General features: G+C 53.8%; 1 protein-coding gene and 1 non-coding gene across 2 annotated transcripts in view; both read right to left on the reverse strand.

Moving 5' to 3' along the window:
- Positions 1–129: 129 nt before the first annotated feature.
- Positions 130–237, reverse strand: LOC147369114 (U6 spliceosomal RNA). The gene has a single exon (XR_015168707.1). It is a non-coding gene; the product is annotated as a U6 spliceosomal RNA (small nuclear RNA).
- Positions 238–4,516: 4,279 nt separating this feature from the next.
- COL23A1 (collagen type XXIII alpha 1 chain) overlaps positions 4,517–17,721 on the reverse strand; it is a 397,795-nt gene continuing 384,590 nt past the window's right edge. Inside the window, exons 14-26 of the mRNA XM_086411033.1 lie at positions 15,595–15,648; positions 14,956–15,000; positions 14,053–14,142; positions 13,225–13,287; positions 12,845–12,901; positions 12,567–12,593; positions 11,566–11,628; positions 11,428–11,481; positions 11,242–11,268; positions 8,405–8,458; positions 8,059–8,145; positions 6,100–6,138; positions 4,517–5,660 (exon numbers count right to left, since the gene is read on the reverse strand). Of these exons, the coding sequence (XP_086267159.1) occupies positions 5,658–5,660; positions 6,100–6,138; positions 8,059–8,145; positions 8,405–8,458; positions 11,242–11,268; positions 11,428–11,481; positions 11,566–11,628; positions 12,567–12,593; positions 12,845–12,901; positions 13,225–13,287; positions 14,053–14,142; positions 14,956–15,000; positions 15,595–15,648 (663 nt within the window). The 3' untranslated portion in view covers positions 4,517–5,657. The remainder of the gene's footprint in view (positions 5,661–6,099; positions 6,139–8,058; positions 8,146–8,404; positions 8,459–11,241; positions 11,269–11,427; positions 11,482–11,565; positions 11,629–12,566; positions 12,594–12,844; positions 12,902–13,224; positions 13,288–14,052; positions 14,143–14,955; positions 15,001–15,594; positions 15,649–17,721) is intronic.

Raw genomic sequence — 17,721 nt, forward strand, 5'->3', positions numbered from 1 at the left:
GGAGGCTCAGACAGGGAAACGGCTTGTTCTTTTTTTTTTTTTATATCAATAATTATTTTATTTTTTAGCTTTACAATATTGTATTGGTTTTGCCATATATCAACATGAATCCGCCACAGGTATACACGTAAAAATATGGAACGCTTCACGAATTTGCATGTCATCCTTGCGCAGGGGCCATGCTAATCTTCTCTGTATCGTTCCAGTTTTTAGTATATGTGCTGCCGAAGCGAGCACCGGCTTGTTCTTAAACACATAGCAAGAGTGAAGCCAAGACTGGACTCCCAACTCCAGGGAGTGAGAGGAGAACGCCCCTAAGGGACTGGAAAGCAGCATACAGAGAGAGAGCCCCTCCTGGAACTTTCTGCCCTGGGGAACACTAGAACCAGGGCGGGAGGCTGCAGCCTGAGCTTGGTGGCCTGAGCAGGCTGGAGAAAGGGGAGACTCCTGCTGTCCTTCTTGTCACCTCTTCATGAGTCTCAGCCCTCTGCTTCACCCCCTCATTTCTGATTTCTTCATCTCTTCTCCCAGACTTAAGGCTTTTTTTTTTTTTTTTTTGGCTGAACTTTTTGGCTGAACTGTGCAGCTTGTGGGATCTTAGTTCCCCAACCAGAGATTGAACTTGGGTCCTGGCAGTGGAAGCTCTGAGTCCTAACCACTGGACTGCCAAGGAATTCCCACTTAAGGCGTTTATTAAAGAATATTTGGAGTTTCTTTATTGTCGTAACATATACACATAACAAAATTTACCATTTTAACATTTAAAAAATATTTTATTTTTGGCTGTGTCGGGTCTTAGTTGCAGCACACAGGCTCTCTAGTTGAGGCGTGAGGGCTTAGTTGCCCTGTGGCATGCAGGATCTTAGCTCTCCCACCAGGGATCTAACCCACATCTCTTGTGGTGGAAGGTGGATTCTAACCATTGGGCCACCAGGAAGTCCCCATTTTAACATTTTTAAGTGTACAAGTTCAAGGGCATTAACGGCATACACTCAGGTGCGTCCAATACCACCATCCATCTCCAGAACTTTTTCATCTTCACACACAGAATGAAGTTTCTTACTTTTAAATGTAAAGCTGAATAAAACTTTAGGTATGATTCTTGAAAAAAAAATTCCTCACAAATTAACCAAGAAAGTTTGCTTCTGGCCTGTAGTTTTTTTCTGAGGGCCAAGCCCCCCTCCCTGCATGTGAAATGTGGTCACTGATTTTCTCAATGGATCTGGTCCTCTTCCTTGGTAGAGAGACCCATAGCTGTCTGTACATCGTGCAATTCCAGCTTTGTATATGTAATGGGTATGCTTGTGGATTTCCCAGGTGGTGCTAGTGGTAAAGAAGACAGGAGACATAAAAGAAGTGGGTTCGATCCCTGGGTCGGGAAGATTTCCCTGGAAGAGGGCATGACAACCTACTCCAGTGTTCTTCCCTGGAGAGTCCCATGGACAGAGGAGCCTGGTGGGCTACAGTCCATGGGGTCGCAGAGACACGACTGAAGCAACTTAGCAGGTAGGCAGGTGTGTGCTAGTGTGTATGTGTTTGTGTGGCAGAGGGAGTCTGAGAGTCCTGTGAGGGGCCTATCTTTGGCCCTGTCTTGAGCCCAAACATAAGCCTGTCTTGTGACTCAGGACAGCTCAGAGAAGTCAGGTTACCTCAGGAACTTTTCCAGCTTTGAGGTAGAGGGTGAGAAGGCCACAGTCAGGCCCAGCTCACATCTCACCCACTCCTGGGATGTCCAGAGTCAGGAGGGTGGAAGTCAGACCAGGATTGGCCATTTCCTGGGCTGAAAGTATCTACAAGAGGGGCAGGACAACACCAGGAAGCCTCCCCTCTTCCTGCTCAGAAAAGCCCACTCTTTTCTTCCTCTGGCCCCATGCTAAGCACTCCTGTGTCCATTCTCTCATGTCTGACCTTTGAGGTGGCATTGGAGGTCAGTGGGGCAGGGGAAGAGAGGAAGTAGCTGAGTCAAGATTTGAAGCTAGGGCATGTTGTTTCTCAACGCAGGCAGCATTGGCATTCTCACTGAGATGGTTCATCACTGGGCAGGACTGTCCCATGCATATCAGATGTTTGATGTGCCTGGCCCTATCCACTAATGCCAGGAGTGTCCCCTAATCATTGTGGTAACCAAAAGCAAACCATGCATTTCCAGTAGTATTCTAGGGATCAGGAGGACGGAGACCGGAGTAAGCCCACTCCTCTCTGGCCTCAGCTTCATCTGCAAAAGGGGGAAGTCATCTTTGTGACTAGTTTACATGCTATGGCACACAGTGGGGCTCCAAAAATGTGTTCTTTCGCTTCTGGAAGGGGTAGTTTGAGGCACAGCTGCCCTTCTTGGCAGGGGAACACGAGGTCCCCAGGCTTGAAGGCTCAGTTTTGAGGCAGGGTGCTCCCCGTGTCTCTGCTGGGACCGCAGCAAGTCAATCACTCTTGCATAGTCTGTTGCCCCTACCCCAAGCTCTTGAGGACTCTGCAGACTCTCAATTTTGAAGTTTGCAAAACCTGAGAATATACAGCACAAGGCCAGAAGAGGGCAGCAATGGACCATGAATGGCCCTGTCCCGGCCAAAGGAGCAGGAAAGACCCCTTCCTCTCCCCCACCCCAACCCCCACACCCAGGTATCTGGGGAAGGAGGAACATGTGGCTTCTACCCTCATGAGGTTCTGCCCATCCAGCATCACAGTGCTCCCCATAGACTCCATGCTCTGCCAAATAATTTTGGAAAGACAAACTGGAGGACATCCAAGAACCTCAGTTTGATGCCCCAAGCCTGCTACCATGTCCTGACTGTGCATCCCTGGGCAGGGGACTAACTCCTTGGAACCCCACTTTCCCCACATGTAAGGCAGAAATAATGATACCAACCACATACGCCCTTTACAGGTTGGTGAGGGGATCCAGTGAGTTACCTGGGTGGTGTGCTGTGCTGTGTTTAATCTCTTAGTCGTGTCCAACTCTTTGCGACCCATGGACTGTAGCCAGCCAGGCTTCTCTGTCCATGGGGATTCTCCAGGAAAGAATACTGGAGTGGGTTGCCATGTTCTCCTCCAGGGGATCTTCCCAATCCAGGGATCAAACCCAGGTCTCCTGCATTGCAGGCGGATTTTTTTACCGTCTGAGCCACCAGGAAAGCCCAAGAATACTGGAGTGATGACTGACGGGACGTGTGCAGTGATGCTGGAGCTCCAAAGGATGCCTGGATGTCCAGTGGTCTCCGCCAGTCATCACAGACCCCCTGTGTTTTCCTTCATTTTCATGTTACTGACTTCCCTGGTGGCCCACACGACTGGCTGAGCAGCACGGCCTGCCATTTATTCCCAGCAACGGAGGGGAAAAGGGGCAGAGATTCGACCTGCTCCTTCTCCTGAGCCAGCATGTGGCTGGACCTGTTTTGTTAGTTAGGAGGCCACATGGTGGGGCCTGGGGGTACTGCTCATACTATGGCCTCCTTAGGCCTCAGTTCTTGGAGGGAGAAGGCTGGGATACCATCACGGCAGGCCCCGTCATGTGCCTGGTTTTGCCACCTGAGAAATGGGCACACTTGCTGGTCCCCTCTCTCAGGATTAAGGATCAACTGGGATGTAGAATTTTCTAAGATGGCTGAAACAAGATCTCCTTTCCCACATTTAAAATATGCTGCTGCTGCTGCTAAGTCGCTTCAGTCGTGTCCGACTCAGTGCGACCACATAGATGGCAGCCCACCAGGCTACCCCGTCCCTGGGATTCTCCAGGCAAGGATACCGGAGTGGGTTGCCATTTCCTTCTCCAATGCAGGAAAGTGAAAAGTGAAAGTGAAGTCATGGACAATTTTCCCTTGAGTTAGGGTGAACCTCTAATTCTGGCAGGAAGTAATACCATATGAGTTCTGAGGCTTGGTTGTAAAAGGTGACACAGATTCCATCTGGCCCACCTGGGACATTCACCCTGGGAATCCAACAGCCTTATGGTGAGGAAGCCCAGACCACACAGAGAGGTGTGCTGGCCATCAGAGGCCAGGCAATATCAACTGCTGGATGTGGGAAAGCTTGAGTGACAGCCACTGAACTGAGTCCATTACTCCCAGAACTATAAGACAGAAATAGAAAGGATCTTTTTTTTTTTTTTCCTGGTTTGTTTGTTTGTTTTTGGCCATGCCACGTGACTTACGGGATCTTAGGTCCCCAACCAGGAATTGAACCCAAGCCCCAGCAGTGAAAGTGCCAAGTCCTCACCACTGGACCACCAGGTAATTCCCAAGGATCATTGTCTTAAGGCAACAGATTTTGGGGTGATTTGTTATGCAGTAGTCATGGCTCATCAGATCAGAGAACACACAGGGGCTCAGTGACATGGGTGACTGGACAGAGGGCTCAGCTGGTATGTTAGCTGGGCTAGGCCTTGAGTCTATGTTTCCCTAACTCCAAACCTCATCTTTGCCTTGAGCCTGAAATACTTATTCTGGTTTCTGGAGGTGGCTCTGGCCCAGGGAGAGTTCTCTTATCCCTCCCCACACAGCAATGACCAAGCTGAAACCTCACCTAGGGATGGGCCTAGGGCCAGTCTGCAAGTACAGACATACCCAGACCCGCATTTGTGATTTATTACACACAACAATATCCATCTACACAGAGAGGGGAGGCAAGTAGTTGGTCTGGAGCTGGTGGCTGGGGCCCCTTGTCAGAAGCGGGGAACCTTTTCTCAGAGCATCATTGTCTGAGGGCACAGGCCACCTACTCAGACAGGCATGGAAGCAGCCCCGAGGCTCTTTTCATTTGCATAGCTCCCTCAGAGGACTCATTTTTGGGAGGCTGGCCAGAGTTCCCTTGGGTGGGGAGACTTGGGGCCATCGAGGCCCAAACTCTGAGCTGGCGGTCCATCTCCTCAGGCTGGCAGTCCCATCACGTCCCTCATGTGGTGGGGGTGTGGTGAAAAGCAGGAAACAGACATTCCAGCCTGGGACCTCCACGCTCGAGGCTCACAGGGCTCCCTGCTGCTGGGTCCACGTGGTAGTGATCACAGAGCCTGGCCTTCACTCCTGGCCAGAGGACACTGGTTTTCACAGCAGGCAGGCTGGTTCCTGAGGCCTACAGCACTCGATGGGAGCTCTGCCCGCTTAGCTTGCTTCCCACAGCTCCAGCTATGAGTGCTGGGTGGAAGTCCCATCCTGCCCTGGTGAACCCAGGGCCCAAGGGGACCCAGAGCGGTGGGTAGCTGGCTGTGGCTGAGTGCAGAGGCCAGAGAGGCCAAGATCAGTTGTGTTTGCTATTCATGCCACAAGCCTTCGTGGATGGCATGGCCTGGAGCTCCAGAGCTTCAGAGGGCAGGCTCTTGCAGGGCAGCGGAGCAGCCGGAGTTTCTGCTCTCAGGTGACCGAAAGCCCAACCTGGCCTCTCTGCAGCCTCTCCTGAGCCAGGCAAGTTACTTTCATCTCCTTCCTGGAAAGCCAAGCCCCGAGGGAGCCCTGCAGGTACACAGTGCCCCCAGGGGGCCTGTCCGCTTTCCTGCCAGCTTCACACACTGATTGTCCTGGGGCTGGGCTGGGCACACTCTCTGATGTTAAAAGGCCACAAGTATTGGTGTTGCATCCCGTGAAAATAGATCAATATATTACTGTTTTGTTTTCACAAAAATTAAAAATGTCCACATGGATCTATACAGGTTGTGAACTGCGTGCTCAGGATCACTAGAAAAGGAGGGAAAGACTGAGGGTGAGGAGGGAACTGGGGGGCCCAGAAGCCCTGTTTCTGATCTGGGTATCCCTGTCCTGCCTATTTCCTTGGGAAGAGGTATGGCCCCCCAGTCCTCTCATCCTAACCTCCTGAATTCCACCTTCTCTTGGGGTGGGGGAGGGACAGTATGAACAAAGTCTCAGGGGCTGATAGCTTTGCCCTGGCTGGGCCAGGGCTTGAGTGAGCCCTGTATGACCAAGAGGGTGGTTTGCTCACAACCAGGATCACAGCCCTGGGTCTTGGGCCACACGATGGGAGAGTCAAATCTAGGGTTACTTGGGGAGACCCGGCTGTTCCATCACGATGTAGGGAGCGGCAGGCACTCAGCCCCAGGGTTCCCTTGGCTCTCCCACTCCTCCTAGCCTGCCTTGGAGACTCTTCCCTGAAAGTTACCTTATGCCAGCAGCCAGGCACAGGCAGTCCATCGGGGCCCTGGAAAGGAAGAAGGTTTCAGTGACAAGGAGGCAGGGCTGGTCAGCAGCTCCCTGTGCTCCACACACTCCTGCCCCAGGAGGAGCTAGCTGCAGCCCAGGGAGCTGCCACCTGAGGCCAGGGCCTGAATGCCTGCCCTGTCCACCAGGGTAGTCAGGTCATGGAACACGACAGCCACCCTCGGTGCTTGTTCTAAGCATGCCCCCATGGGCTTTGCTGGGACACGAGTAGCTGTGGGCGGAACCAGGACACCACGGAGTATAGGGCATTGTGCTAGATATCCCCAGGCCAGGAGCAGGCCTGGCCCTGGTCCCACCGAGCACCTGTGTGTCTTTCTGTCTGGCAGCTGTGATGAAGGTTCTGGTAGCTCACCCTGTGGTCTTGAGAGCTTTCAGACACATGTCCAAGAATATCTGAAGGACAGTCCAGGAAATGGGATTCCCTTTTGGCCTGTCCTGGTCCCTGTGTTTGGATCTGAGTAGCAGACAGGATGGGCTGAGGTCAGTGTGGACACTGGGCCAGGGTGGGGAGGTGTGTGTGTGTGATGGGGTTGGAGTGGGGATAGTCTGGAGCCATCAGACACAAGCAGGGAGGTGGGTTTCCTCAGGCGGCCTGGTGGTGGGGAGCTGGTGATGGACCAAGGCTGACCCGCCAGTCAGCCTAGCGTCCCTGGTGGATGCCATAGTGGATGACACTTCACTCTGTTCTGAAGCACACAGCAAGACCATGGACACGGGGGAGCATGCCCCCTACCCCCAGCACTCTCATGCACCCCTGGGGGCTGAGGCTGGGGCCCAAGGGGAAGTGGGGAGGAGGGACAGAATGGAAGGGAAGGCAGGGCAGGGCAGCGGGCACAGGCAGCACAGAACGCCCAGCACAGCAGAGCACACAACACACAGCAGGCCAGGCTGCATACCGCAGGGCAGGGTCCACCGCCCCTGGCCAGGCCCCTGGACCCTGGCGCCCCTCGCCTGCCTCTGCATCTAAGATTCTCCTGTTTCAGAGACAAAGGCTTGATGACTTGGAGGGAAGTCTTGAGCAGGGCCTGGGGCTTGGGGCCGGGCCACCCTGTCCCCCTGCTGTCCCTGGTCCTTGTAGTGCATGCTTGCCTCCCCGCTGCTCTTCCTGTTTTTTCCCATTGCCTCCTCCAAGCCATCTGGAGGTAGGGATTAGAACCCCTGTTGCATGGATAAGGAGACTAAGGAGCAGAGGGCTAAGTGACCCATTTGACGTCAGAAGATTGGACTTTGGGGTCCCTGGCCCTGCCCCTCTGGAAGGGGATACACAACATGGTTTCTCCCCCACCACAGCCCTGGCAGAGATGGGGGGATGTGAGTAACTGGTGAGTTTCAATATGGAAACTCAGTTATTTTTCCTGTCTTTTCTGAGTTCCACTAGAAGAGTTTGACATGTAAACCTTCCCTGCCTTCTAGAAGGAGAGGACTGAACTTTGGTTATTTCAGGTATCAGGTCTGTCTGGTGGGCCACAAGAAGCTGTGGTAAAAAAGCAGGAAAGGAGAAAGGCTGTGAGGGGAAAGGGCTTTGGGACACGCGGAGGAGATGCAAGGGGTGAATGTGCAGCTATGCAGACCAGCAAAAGCCTCCTCTGGGACAGGACAGACCCTCAGAGAGGTAAAGGTGGTTTCATCTCCCTTTAGGTCCAAAGAAGCTGAGTAGAGGAACAAACAGACTCCGTCCCTGACCGGGCTTCCATCTTCTAGACGGAGTGGGTCCCTGCGCCTTGCCCATGGAGGGGTTATGACCAGAGTGAGAGGAGCCTTGGTGATGGTAGAGATTAGAGGGTAACCCCAGCAGTGTGGACACCCCAGGGCAGGGCACCTGGGGCCTCTGGGACTTGCAACTGAGCTCCGAGGGCTGCAAAGACTTGGGTTTGGGCTCCCTTGTCTCACCAACACGTACCACAGGACACGGCTGGTCCAGGCCTGGGGGTCCCGGCTCGCCCTTCTGGCCTTTCATTCCTTTCCGACCCGGGACACCGCGATCCCCCTGGGCAAGAAGGAAGATGGGGTGTGATGGTGGCTGCCAGGCCCAGGGCGCCTCCAATGTCCCTCACAGAGATGGGCCTGGGGCCGGCAGCCCCCTGCCCTGCTGCCCACAGACAGCCTTCCTCCCCGCACCCACCCCGCCTTCTCTCTGCTTTCTTCCTGACCCCCATGTCCTTTCCTCTCCACCTGCTCCCTCCTTCTCTTTGCTTGCCTCCCTCCTTCTCTCCTCCTACCCTTCACGTTCTCTCCACCTTCCCCACCTTCTCTCCACGCTCGCTCCGGTCTCCTTTTTCTCCTCGAGGTCCAGGGAAACCCTGTCAAAAAGATTAAAGGTTAAACCTGACAATGAAGTTTGAGGTGTGCTCTGGTTATCTCTTCATCTCTCTACCTCTCCCACCCACCTCTGCCCCTTCCCTCTGCACATATCCATGTTACAAGCTGGACCATCCCTGGCTTCTAGGGGACACAGATGCTGGGTATGAGGATGATGCAGAGAAAAGCTTGCATTCAGGACACTGGCACGGCTTCCTCCAAAGTAGAACACCACTGCTGTTTCTGGGTGGAAGCCCTCAGGCAGAACTGCTAGCAAAGAGCTTTGTCTCATGTCAAGTCAGGTGCAGCAGACACTGGCCCAGGCTTGGCTGGGGGCTTAAACATAGCAAACCCATGGAAGTTATATCACCGTCTTCAGCAGACCAAGAAATGATGCTCTCTGTTCTCTGCACTTGGCTGAAACTCTTATGCATCCACCTACCCATCCATCCATTTGTTCATCTGTCCATCTTCCCAGTCAACATTTGTAAGCATCCACTAGGAATTGGGCTTTGGGCTGAATGCTGAGGGCAGAAAACCAGATTTGCTGAATTCCCTCTTAGGTGGCACTAGTGGTAAAGAACCCGTCTGCTAATACAGGAGACATAAGAGAATGGGTTCGATCCCTGGGTTGGGAAGATCCCCTGGAGAAGGGCATGGCAACCTATTCCAGTATGCTTGCCTAGAGAAGCCCATGGACAGAGGAGCCTGGTGGGCTATAGTCCCTGGGGTTGCAAATAGTCAGACACGACTGAAGTGACTTAGCATGCACACTCTTATATTTATTATGCTGTTTATTTTCTGTATCTTCTGATATATTGATATCATCAAAATCTTGCTGGCTGGGGAGAGGCTGCCTCTCCTAGAGGTAGCCAACCCTTAGATATAGCAAAGAGCTAGGCAGGGAGCATGCCTTTCAGATGTAAACCAACCAATCCTGGAACAACCTCCTCTACCTAACTCACACACCAAGTCAATATTTTCCCTGCCCCAAATCATCCCAGGGCCAGGTAGCAGGCAACTAGAGACCATGCTTAGAGCCCAAAGCCTGCCAGGATTCTTCAAACTAGCCAATCCTAGACTGTTGACTCTGCTCTGCCTCACTTTCCCCAGAGAAATGCCAGTAAAATCCCTGCCCTAGGTTTCTCCCCCACTCCTTTCTGCCTGCCAACCAAACCTACTGCGTCTCCATGTGGTTCCATGTGGGGCACGCCCTTTCCTTGAGAACTGTAAGTAATAAGTTCTTCTTTCAAAGGCCTGTGTCATCACTAAGTCGCTTCCATAAGTTAGAACCCCACAGGTACAAAGGTACAGAGTCTAACGTGACAGGCAGTGGGGTGCAGAAGATAATGATCAATACTCATAGTGATAGAGATCTGAACCAGACACCATGGCGTGCCAGGAAGAGGGGCTCTTCTGTCCAGGTGTGAGGTGTGAAATGGGGAGCAGACTCCCCATTTCAGCTGGGCCCATTGGAGTGGGTTGACTTTTTACTTTGGCCTCACCATATGGCATGTGAGATCTTAGTTCCCTGACCAGGGATCAGGATCAAACCCCTGCCCCCTGATTGAAGTCTTAACCACTGGACCACAGTGGCCACAGTATTGGGGGCATAGAGTCCCTTCTGCTCCACCACCACTACCTCTCTGGGTCCACAGCCTGAGCTGGATTCAGTAGTGTCTTCTTCTCCTGGAACATTAGTGGAACCCTCCAGTCAGAAACTCAGCCTAGAGTTCTTCCTCTTCCTGTGTGTAGGGTGACACTTTCTCCCTGAAGTTTAGGGTAGGCACCAGAGTCGTTGCAGCCTACCTGCATCTGGTCACCATTTCCCTTGCAATAGCTATCTGATTTTCCTGGGAGCCACTCTCCCTTTTCACAATTCACCAACTCCACCCCCAGATCCAGGATGGAACATTATGAGCAGGTCTGGCCAGTTAGGGAACTGCATTCTTATGGCCGAGTGACATTTCAGCATTGGCCCAGCTGGGGCCAATGAGAGTTGATGAGACTTTTTCTCAAAGAGTAACGAGTGAGGCAAATGCCTTTCTCCAGGATTTGGACTTAGAGGGATGCAAGTTTGGAGTTCTTGGCTCCATCTCATCACCATGTGGAAATTGGAATGATTCAAGAGGAAGAAGAGACAAGAGAGGGTGAGAGGTTGGCTTGTGTTGACATACTTGAGCCCCGGATCTATGTGTCACACATATGGAGTTTTCAGTTATGAGTCAGTTTAAACCAGTTTAACTTGTGTTTCCCATCTCTTGCAACCAAAAGATACCTGATCCAATCAACATTGGATTAATAATTCTCTTCTCCTTCCTGCAGTACTGCCATAGCTGAAGCCTTATCATCTCTCACCAGGATATTGCAACATGCTCCTCATTGGTCTTCCTACCTCCCTACTCCAATGGATCCACTCTCCATCCTCGATCATCCTCCATCCGTCATCTGTCAAGCTATCATCCATCCATCCACCATCCATCTTTTGCTTGTATCCATCACTCATTTACATACCATCCACCCATCCTTCCTCTACCCATCCCTCCACCCACCCATCCTTTGTACCGTATCCATCATCCACCATCCACTCAACCACCCATCTATCTATCAAGAAAGCACCTACTCTGGGCTGTGTGTTGGGTTTGCACTGTGGACAGGAGTGGAACCAGCCAGTTGTAGTCTAGCCATGGGGAATGGGGACACATCCAAGCCATCCAGAGGGCAGCATGAGGGCAAAAGTTACAAACGGGAGAGACCCAGCCACAGTGGATGGTGAACTACTTACATCTAGTCCTGGCTCCCCGGGTCTGCCCTGAGAAGAGACAAAGAGGAGATGTGAGGAGGCTGAGAAGGAGGTGTTGAATTGTCCACAGAACCTGGACTCTGGCCCTAGGGACCAGTGAAGCGCAGGGGTTGAGCCCCCAGGACTGAGTGATACCATAGTTGGGGGACATTAAAGGAAGGTGGTTACCTTCTCTCCTTTGGTTCCTGGCAGCCCAATAAGGCCTGGTGGACCAGCTGGCCCCTGGGTGGAAAAGGAATGTGTCAAGAGTCATGACAATTACAGAAATTAGCCCCTCTGAGGATGAACAAGGCTCATGACACTCACAGGTAGGCCGGTGGGTCCTCTCTCACCCGACGAGCCCTTCTCTCCCTTTGCTCCATCCAAGCCCTGGAAGCAAAGGGGAGACACCAGTTAAGGGGGCCAGACACATGGCAGAATAGGAAAGCCTGGGGCCTGACCGGGGACCGAGGTGTGCGGGGCAGAGGGACAGACTCCAGGCTCTGACAAGCCTAGCCCTGGCTTCCTTCTTGTGCAAATATCAGAATGTGGGTGTGCATGTTTTATCCTTTCTTACACATGGGCTTTTTCACTAATCCTGGAAGGTGGGTTATAGTCACACCCATTTCACAGAAGAGGAAACAGAGGTACAGAGAAGGGCAGGGACAGGCCCACTTGCACAGCCAGGAAGTGGCAGGGCTGAGCAGCCACTGGGTTTCTGAGTCCCCGTCTTGGACCTCATCCCTGACAGCAGCTGCTTATTCTAAACATCATCTGGGGAGGCCTCGGAATAAAACAGAACCAGAAGCTGCACATCTGCTCAAGCTACATATTCGGCCCCACTCAGCTCTAGGATTCCATGACTCTGAGGCCCCGCTTGGCCTCTGAGCTGGGGATGCGGAGATGTGGTCTCCCCCAGGGTAAACGAGGGAGATGCAGTCAGGCCAGCTGGCCTCCCTGGGCGAGGGGACACGGGCAGACCACACTCACAGTTTTAATTGGAGAGCAGAGAACATGACGTTACGTAATATACACCAAAGCCAGGACTTTGTGTCCAGGCTGTGGGCAGTTGAGAGACAGATGTGTGCTTGAGGGGAGAAGAGGGGAGGGGGCAAGGAACGGAGAGGCTGAGTGTGGGTCGGGGAGTACCAGCTCTGAGGACGCTGGCAGGGGCTTGGGAATGGCCAGGCCATGGGAAGATGCAGGGCTGGTCCGGGGCCGACTGTGGGGCTCTCACTTTGCCTGCTAGCAAGAATTTGCAGAACCAACCAGGCTGTGAACCTGCAGCAAGTAGGGGCCAGGGTTCCCATCCATGCTTCAGAACTCACCTTGGGACCCTGCATCCCCTGAAGGCCCTGGAGGAGGAGGAGAAAGCCCCAGATTAGAAAGGCCATGAGGCTAGGTCTAGACCTCCTGGCCAGGCCCTCTTGCAGCGGCCACAAAGGCTTCCAGGCCACTCATTGGCCCTGTGGCTTCCCAAGCCCAGACTTGGGCTCTGCTTGGCTTGCCTGATGTGTCTCCTCCCCGCTGGGGTACCTTGTTGTCCTCTGGGCCTAAGCCCATCACCCTCTCCACATCCCAGCTGCTTCAAGCCAAACTTTCTTACCATGGGGCCTGGGGGACCAGGAGGGCCTGGGGGCCCTGGCTCTGCTATGATCTGGGCCTAGGAAGGGTCAGAGGTGGATTAGTTGCCCATTGCCCCACCACCCCTCACTTACCCACACTTGAGCTCATCGGACATTGAAGGAGCACTCCCTGGGTGCTGGGCACTGCGCTCCACACTGCCCCCAAGAGGCACTGCCGGGTGGGAGGCCCAGTGCTGGCCTTTGGGTTCAAAGATGGCCTGAGGCTCGCCCCGCCCCCCCCGCCCCCCCCCCCCCCCCCCCCCGGCCCCCTGCCCTGAGCTTGGTCAGGCCAGGTGGCCCTGTGTCCCAAGGCTCAGGGCCCCAGCCAGCCCCCAGCAGAGACCGTCAGCAGTGCCCTTACCAGGCTCTCCTGTAGCTTGTCAGATGCAGACTCTCCCTTCTCTCCCTTGGGGCCGTTGGCACCCTGCGGGACAGGATGGCCCTGAGCCCTTTCTGTCTATCACCAAAATTGCCACCCACGGGGCTCAGCACCTCCCCTTCCTTCCTCCGTCAAGCAGTGCATCTTCAGTAGCTTTCCCTAAATCAGTGGGTATTCAGAGAGCATCTTAACAGCAGTATAAGTTGTTTCCTGTGGGGCAGCCAGGGGCTCTAGGAGCAAAGACCTGGGGTTCAAATCCTGGCACCAGCTCTCTAGCCGAGTGAGCCTCATGGATGGACAATGGATGTGGTGGCAGCTCTTCGCGTCTGGCCACTCATGACAAAAGCAATGATTAAAATGGCGATGACAGTGGGTCCCTATTCTCAGCCCTGCCCATGTGTCCCTTTGTGGGAGGGGAGGTTATCACTCCCATTTTAGAGCGGAGGAAACTGAGGCCCAGGGAGGTTAGGTCACTTGTGCTGGGTTCCAGAGTCAGTGAGATGGAGCAGCATGCAGACTTGGGCTGTCAGAACTCCCCGTCTAGTCATCTGCCATTAGGCGGGGCCTCCTTATTTCACCTTAAGGAGGCCTCTCGATGTAAGTGGTAGGTCTGTCTGCAGGGGAGGAAGTGCGGGCTCAGAGTCAGGGCATCCCAGTGCTTCCCTTCAAAGGCCCAGTGGGCTGGGGCTGAGACTGGGCTGAGACTAGGACCGCAGAGTCCCAGCCCCTGGCAGCCACCGTGCGGGGCCTGCATTCACCTTGGGACCCTCACATGGGGCAAGTAGCAGGGGGGCTTACCCAGCCACCTACCGGGAGGCCTGACAAGCCCATTTCTCCTGCTTCCCCTTTGGGTCCTGTTGGTCCGGCTTCTCCTGGGTCTCCTTTCTGTCCTTTGGGACCCTGAAAATCACAGAACAAGATACAGCAGGCACTTTCCCTCCCCCTATGCAGAGCTTATTCTAAGGCAGGCCAGACCCTCCCTTCTTCCTTGTGGGTCTTCTCCTCCAGACCAAGTGATGAAGGAACAGAGGGGCCTGGCTGGCAACACAGAAGGGGCAGTCCCCGCCTGTCTTACTGCAAGCAGGGCTGCAGGGTGGGGCAGGGGGCAGAGCAAGTGGGAATGGGTAGCTACTGAGGGGTGCATATGGGGTCAGGGCCAACCCTGTGCTCACATCTCAGGAGCCAATGGTGAGAGCCCCCAACCCCATATACAACCAACCATCCCTCGGTCACCCAACCAGCTGCTGCAGTCCTTCATTCGACTGATTGTATAACGTCCACTCTGAGTCACACACTAGGGACCCAGTGCTAAAGGCACATCCGTGAATGTTAAGTGATACCTGTGGACACTGTGGTGTCTACGCAGGATCATACACATGCGTGTATACTTACACTGATACTAATAATGACAGTGAGATGACTCTTTGCTATTACATGCCAGGCACTACTCTCGAGTGTGTTCCGTGTGCCGTTATTTAGCCCTCAGCCCTTTTACCATCTTCAGGAACTGAGGGACCGAGGAACCGAGGCTGCCAGAAAGCGAGTAGCTTGCCTGAGGTCTATGGGCAGAACTGGGATTTGGCTCCAGAGCAAATGTTCTGTTTTCTAGAACTCTGCACGCACACGTGTACACACACACACACACACACACACACACTCAGCCTGATACAGCATCAGGCACAGCATCACCAAGGAATTGAAAGGCCCAGAGACCTTCTCTCCGTCGATTCCAGGAGCACCAGGCAATCCGAGTTCGCCCTGGAAGGGAACAGACAGCAAGGTGGGGGTTATGGTGCCCTGGCCCCTGGCAGGGATTTGTGGCCAGGCTGCCCACTCTGACCAGCACACTGGCCCTGGGTTGGGTCCCTGAGGTTGGGCCTTCAGGAAGAAGCTCACTGCGTGCCTAGCAGTGCCTCCTCCACTTCCTCAGCCCTGTGGACAGGTGCGGCCGTGGCTGTGGTAGGTGGAGGCTGAGGGTCCAGGCCACAGAGCCCAGGGATGATGGCTGGGATCAGATCCTGCCTGATTTTAAAGTCTTGGGCTCCTTCTTCTGAGCCAAGTGGGCAGGTGTGAACGATACGCACAGGCCATAGGAACGGCTCTGTAATCTACAGGACTTTGTAACATCATGAGGGGCCCATTTATGGATTATATGTGTGAATGAGGCATCGCAGGGAGAAGCCAGGGCCAGGAAGAAGGCATCCCGCTTGGTTAGGAAGGAGCAGGGCCACCTCCTCTGAACTCTAGAGGCCAGGCCAAGGTGCCAGGAGAGAAGCAGAGGCAGAGAGGAGACCCTGGAGGTGGCCCTGGAGACAGAGACCCAGGGGACCACACAGTTACGTCTGCACTGACCTTGGCTCCGGGGATCCCTGGTGGCCCTGGGGGCCCCTGTGGCCCAGGAGGACCCTGTGTGTGAAAGTCAAGGGGTCAGTGTTTAGGTGGGGCCTGCCCATCACTGCCCACCCACCTCTCCATCTTGAGGCCGTAGACCATATAGCCCCCTCCCCACCTAGCCAGGTCAGGCCTGTGTTTTGGGGGAGGCCTGGCAGCTGGTACCAGGTATCGGGTAAGACAGCACAGTGTCTACCCCTCTGCCCTCAGTATACGTTTCATCACAATACGCTTCTGCTCAATCCCATGACAGCTCTGCACTGCCTCTAGAAGCAAACGTAAAACCAACCCCTGCTGGCACTCAAAGCCAGCCCCAAACTGTATCCCCAGCAGAGGCCCAGCACTGTGGCCTCTGCCTCTCCTGTGACCTCTGGTGCTGTCCGCTGCTCCCGGGCATCCCTTGGTTTCACGGGGAGGGGACAGTATATTGACTCCCGAGCTCCCGTCCCTGCCCAGCCTTCCCTCAGGCCACCTGCCCACCTCAGGCCACCTGCCCCCACCCCTGCTCAGGCCCCGTCACAAAGGCTGCTGTCACTCAGCCCCGAGTCCAGCAAGTCCCAGGCCTCTTCCCTTCATCTCCTCTCCCCTACCTGCCCCCTCCTTTTTAAAGACTGAGGCATAGTTGATATACAATATTATATATGACATACAATAGTATATACTATTATAATCACTATAATATAGTGCTTCAAATCACTGTCCAAGGATATACGCGTTTATAGTTATTATAAAATATTGGTTATATTCCCCCTGTGTTGTTCAATATATCCTCATAGCTTATTTTATACATAATAGCTTGTATCTCTTTACCCCTTACCCCTATCATCCCTTCTCCCTTCCCTCTCCCCACTGGTCATCACCAGTTTGTTCTCCATATCTGTGCATCCGCTTATTTTTTTTTGTTGTTATGTTCACTAGTTTGTTGTATTTTTTTAGATTTCACATATAAGTGATATCATATAGTATTTGTCTTTGTCTGATTTATTTCACTTGGCACAATACTCTCCAAATCCATCCATACTGCTGCAAATGGCATTTTAATGGCTGAGTATATTCCACTGTGTGCGTGTGTGTGTGTGTGTGTCTGTGTGTGTGTGTGTGTGTGTGTGTGTACACATCTTTATCCATTCATCTGTTGATGGACACTAAGGTTGCTTCCATATCTTGCAACCTGCCCCTTCCTGTCGGTGCCTCCATTGAGATGCCCTGGTCTTACTCCCTTCTCCATTCCAGCCACCCTCCTCCAGATTCAGGCCCAGCACCTGCTTTCCCGGTGGCCTCTCTGCCTTGAGTGACTCCACCTTCCACACCATTCCCCAGCTAGCCTGCCCCTCAGTATGTGTTTTTCGACTTCACCCCTCTGTGTCTGCCCAACAAATCCAGTCATCGTCCCTGCCTGGCATCCACAATCCACCTCCCCGCTTCTCTGCTCCCACAGAGCTTCTCCTTGAGGCTCTGGAGCAGCCATGTACAGGCGCAGCCCTGGGCCATGCCACACGACTCCACGCCACGCAGGCCTGGGGTGGGCACCGTTACCATCAGCTCATGTGTCCCTGAGGCTTGTGGGAGACAACTGAAATTGAAGCTGGGGTGGGACTCGGTGCTGACACCCAGTCTTTGCGGATCACCTCTCCCCACCCCAGCTCCTCTCCCGGTGCCTCTGAGCAGCTGGCCCCCAGCCCTTCTCTCCAGTTGGTGATGGGTCCTGGGCTTGCCCAGCATTGGGACAGGGCTGAGGCCGCACAACTCCCGAGTCACTCGGAGCAAGCTTTGCCACGCTCTTCTTTCTCACCCAATGGTTGTTAGGAGATCAGCCTTCCAGCCCCTGGTTCCTAGAAAGGCCCCGAGAGGCCCTGCCTCTTTCTTCTCAAGGGTGACCTGCCCTTTTTTGCCTCAGCCTCTGAGGAGCTCAGGGCCACATGGGCCCATTTACAGTGGCTCTCTCAGCATCGTGTGGGACTCCACATAGTACTGATTTCCATATTAGGTACCTGGTGACGTTACCTAATATGTGTTAAGTCTGTGTTAAGCTACCCCTGGTGCCTCGTGTAAAAAAGTGTGCAAAGTGAGTGGATATTCCCTCAGGAA

This window comes from Bos grunniens, chromosome 7 (genome assembly GCF_055505025.1).
Source record: "Bos grunniens cultivar Pamir isolate PY7600 chromosome 7, Bosgru_T2T1.0, whole genome shotgun sequence".
Taxonomy (NCBI): domain Eukaryota; kingdom Metazoa; phylum Chordata; class Mammalia; order Artiodactyla; family Bovidae; genus Bos; species Bos grunniens.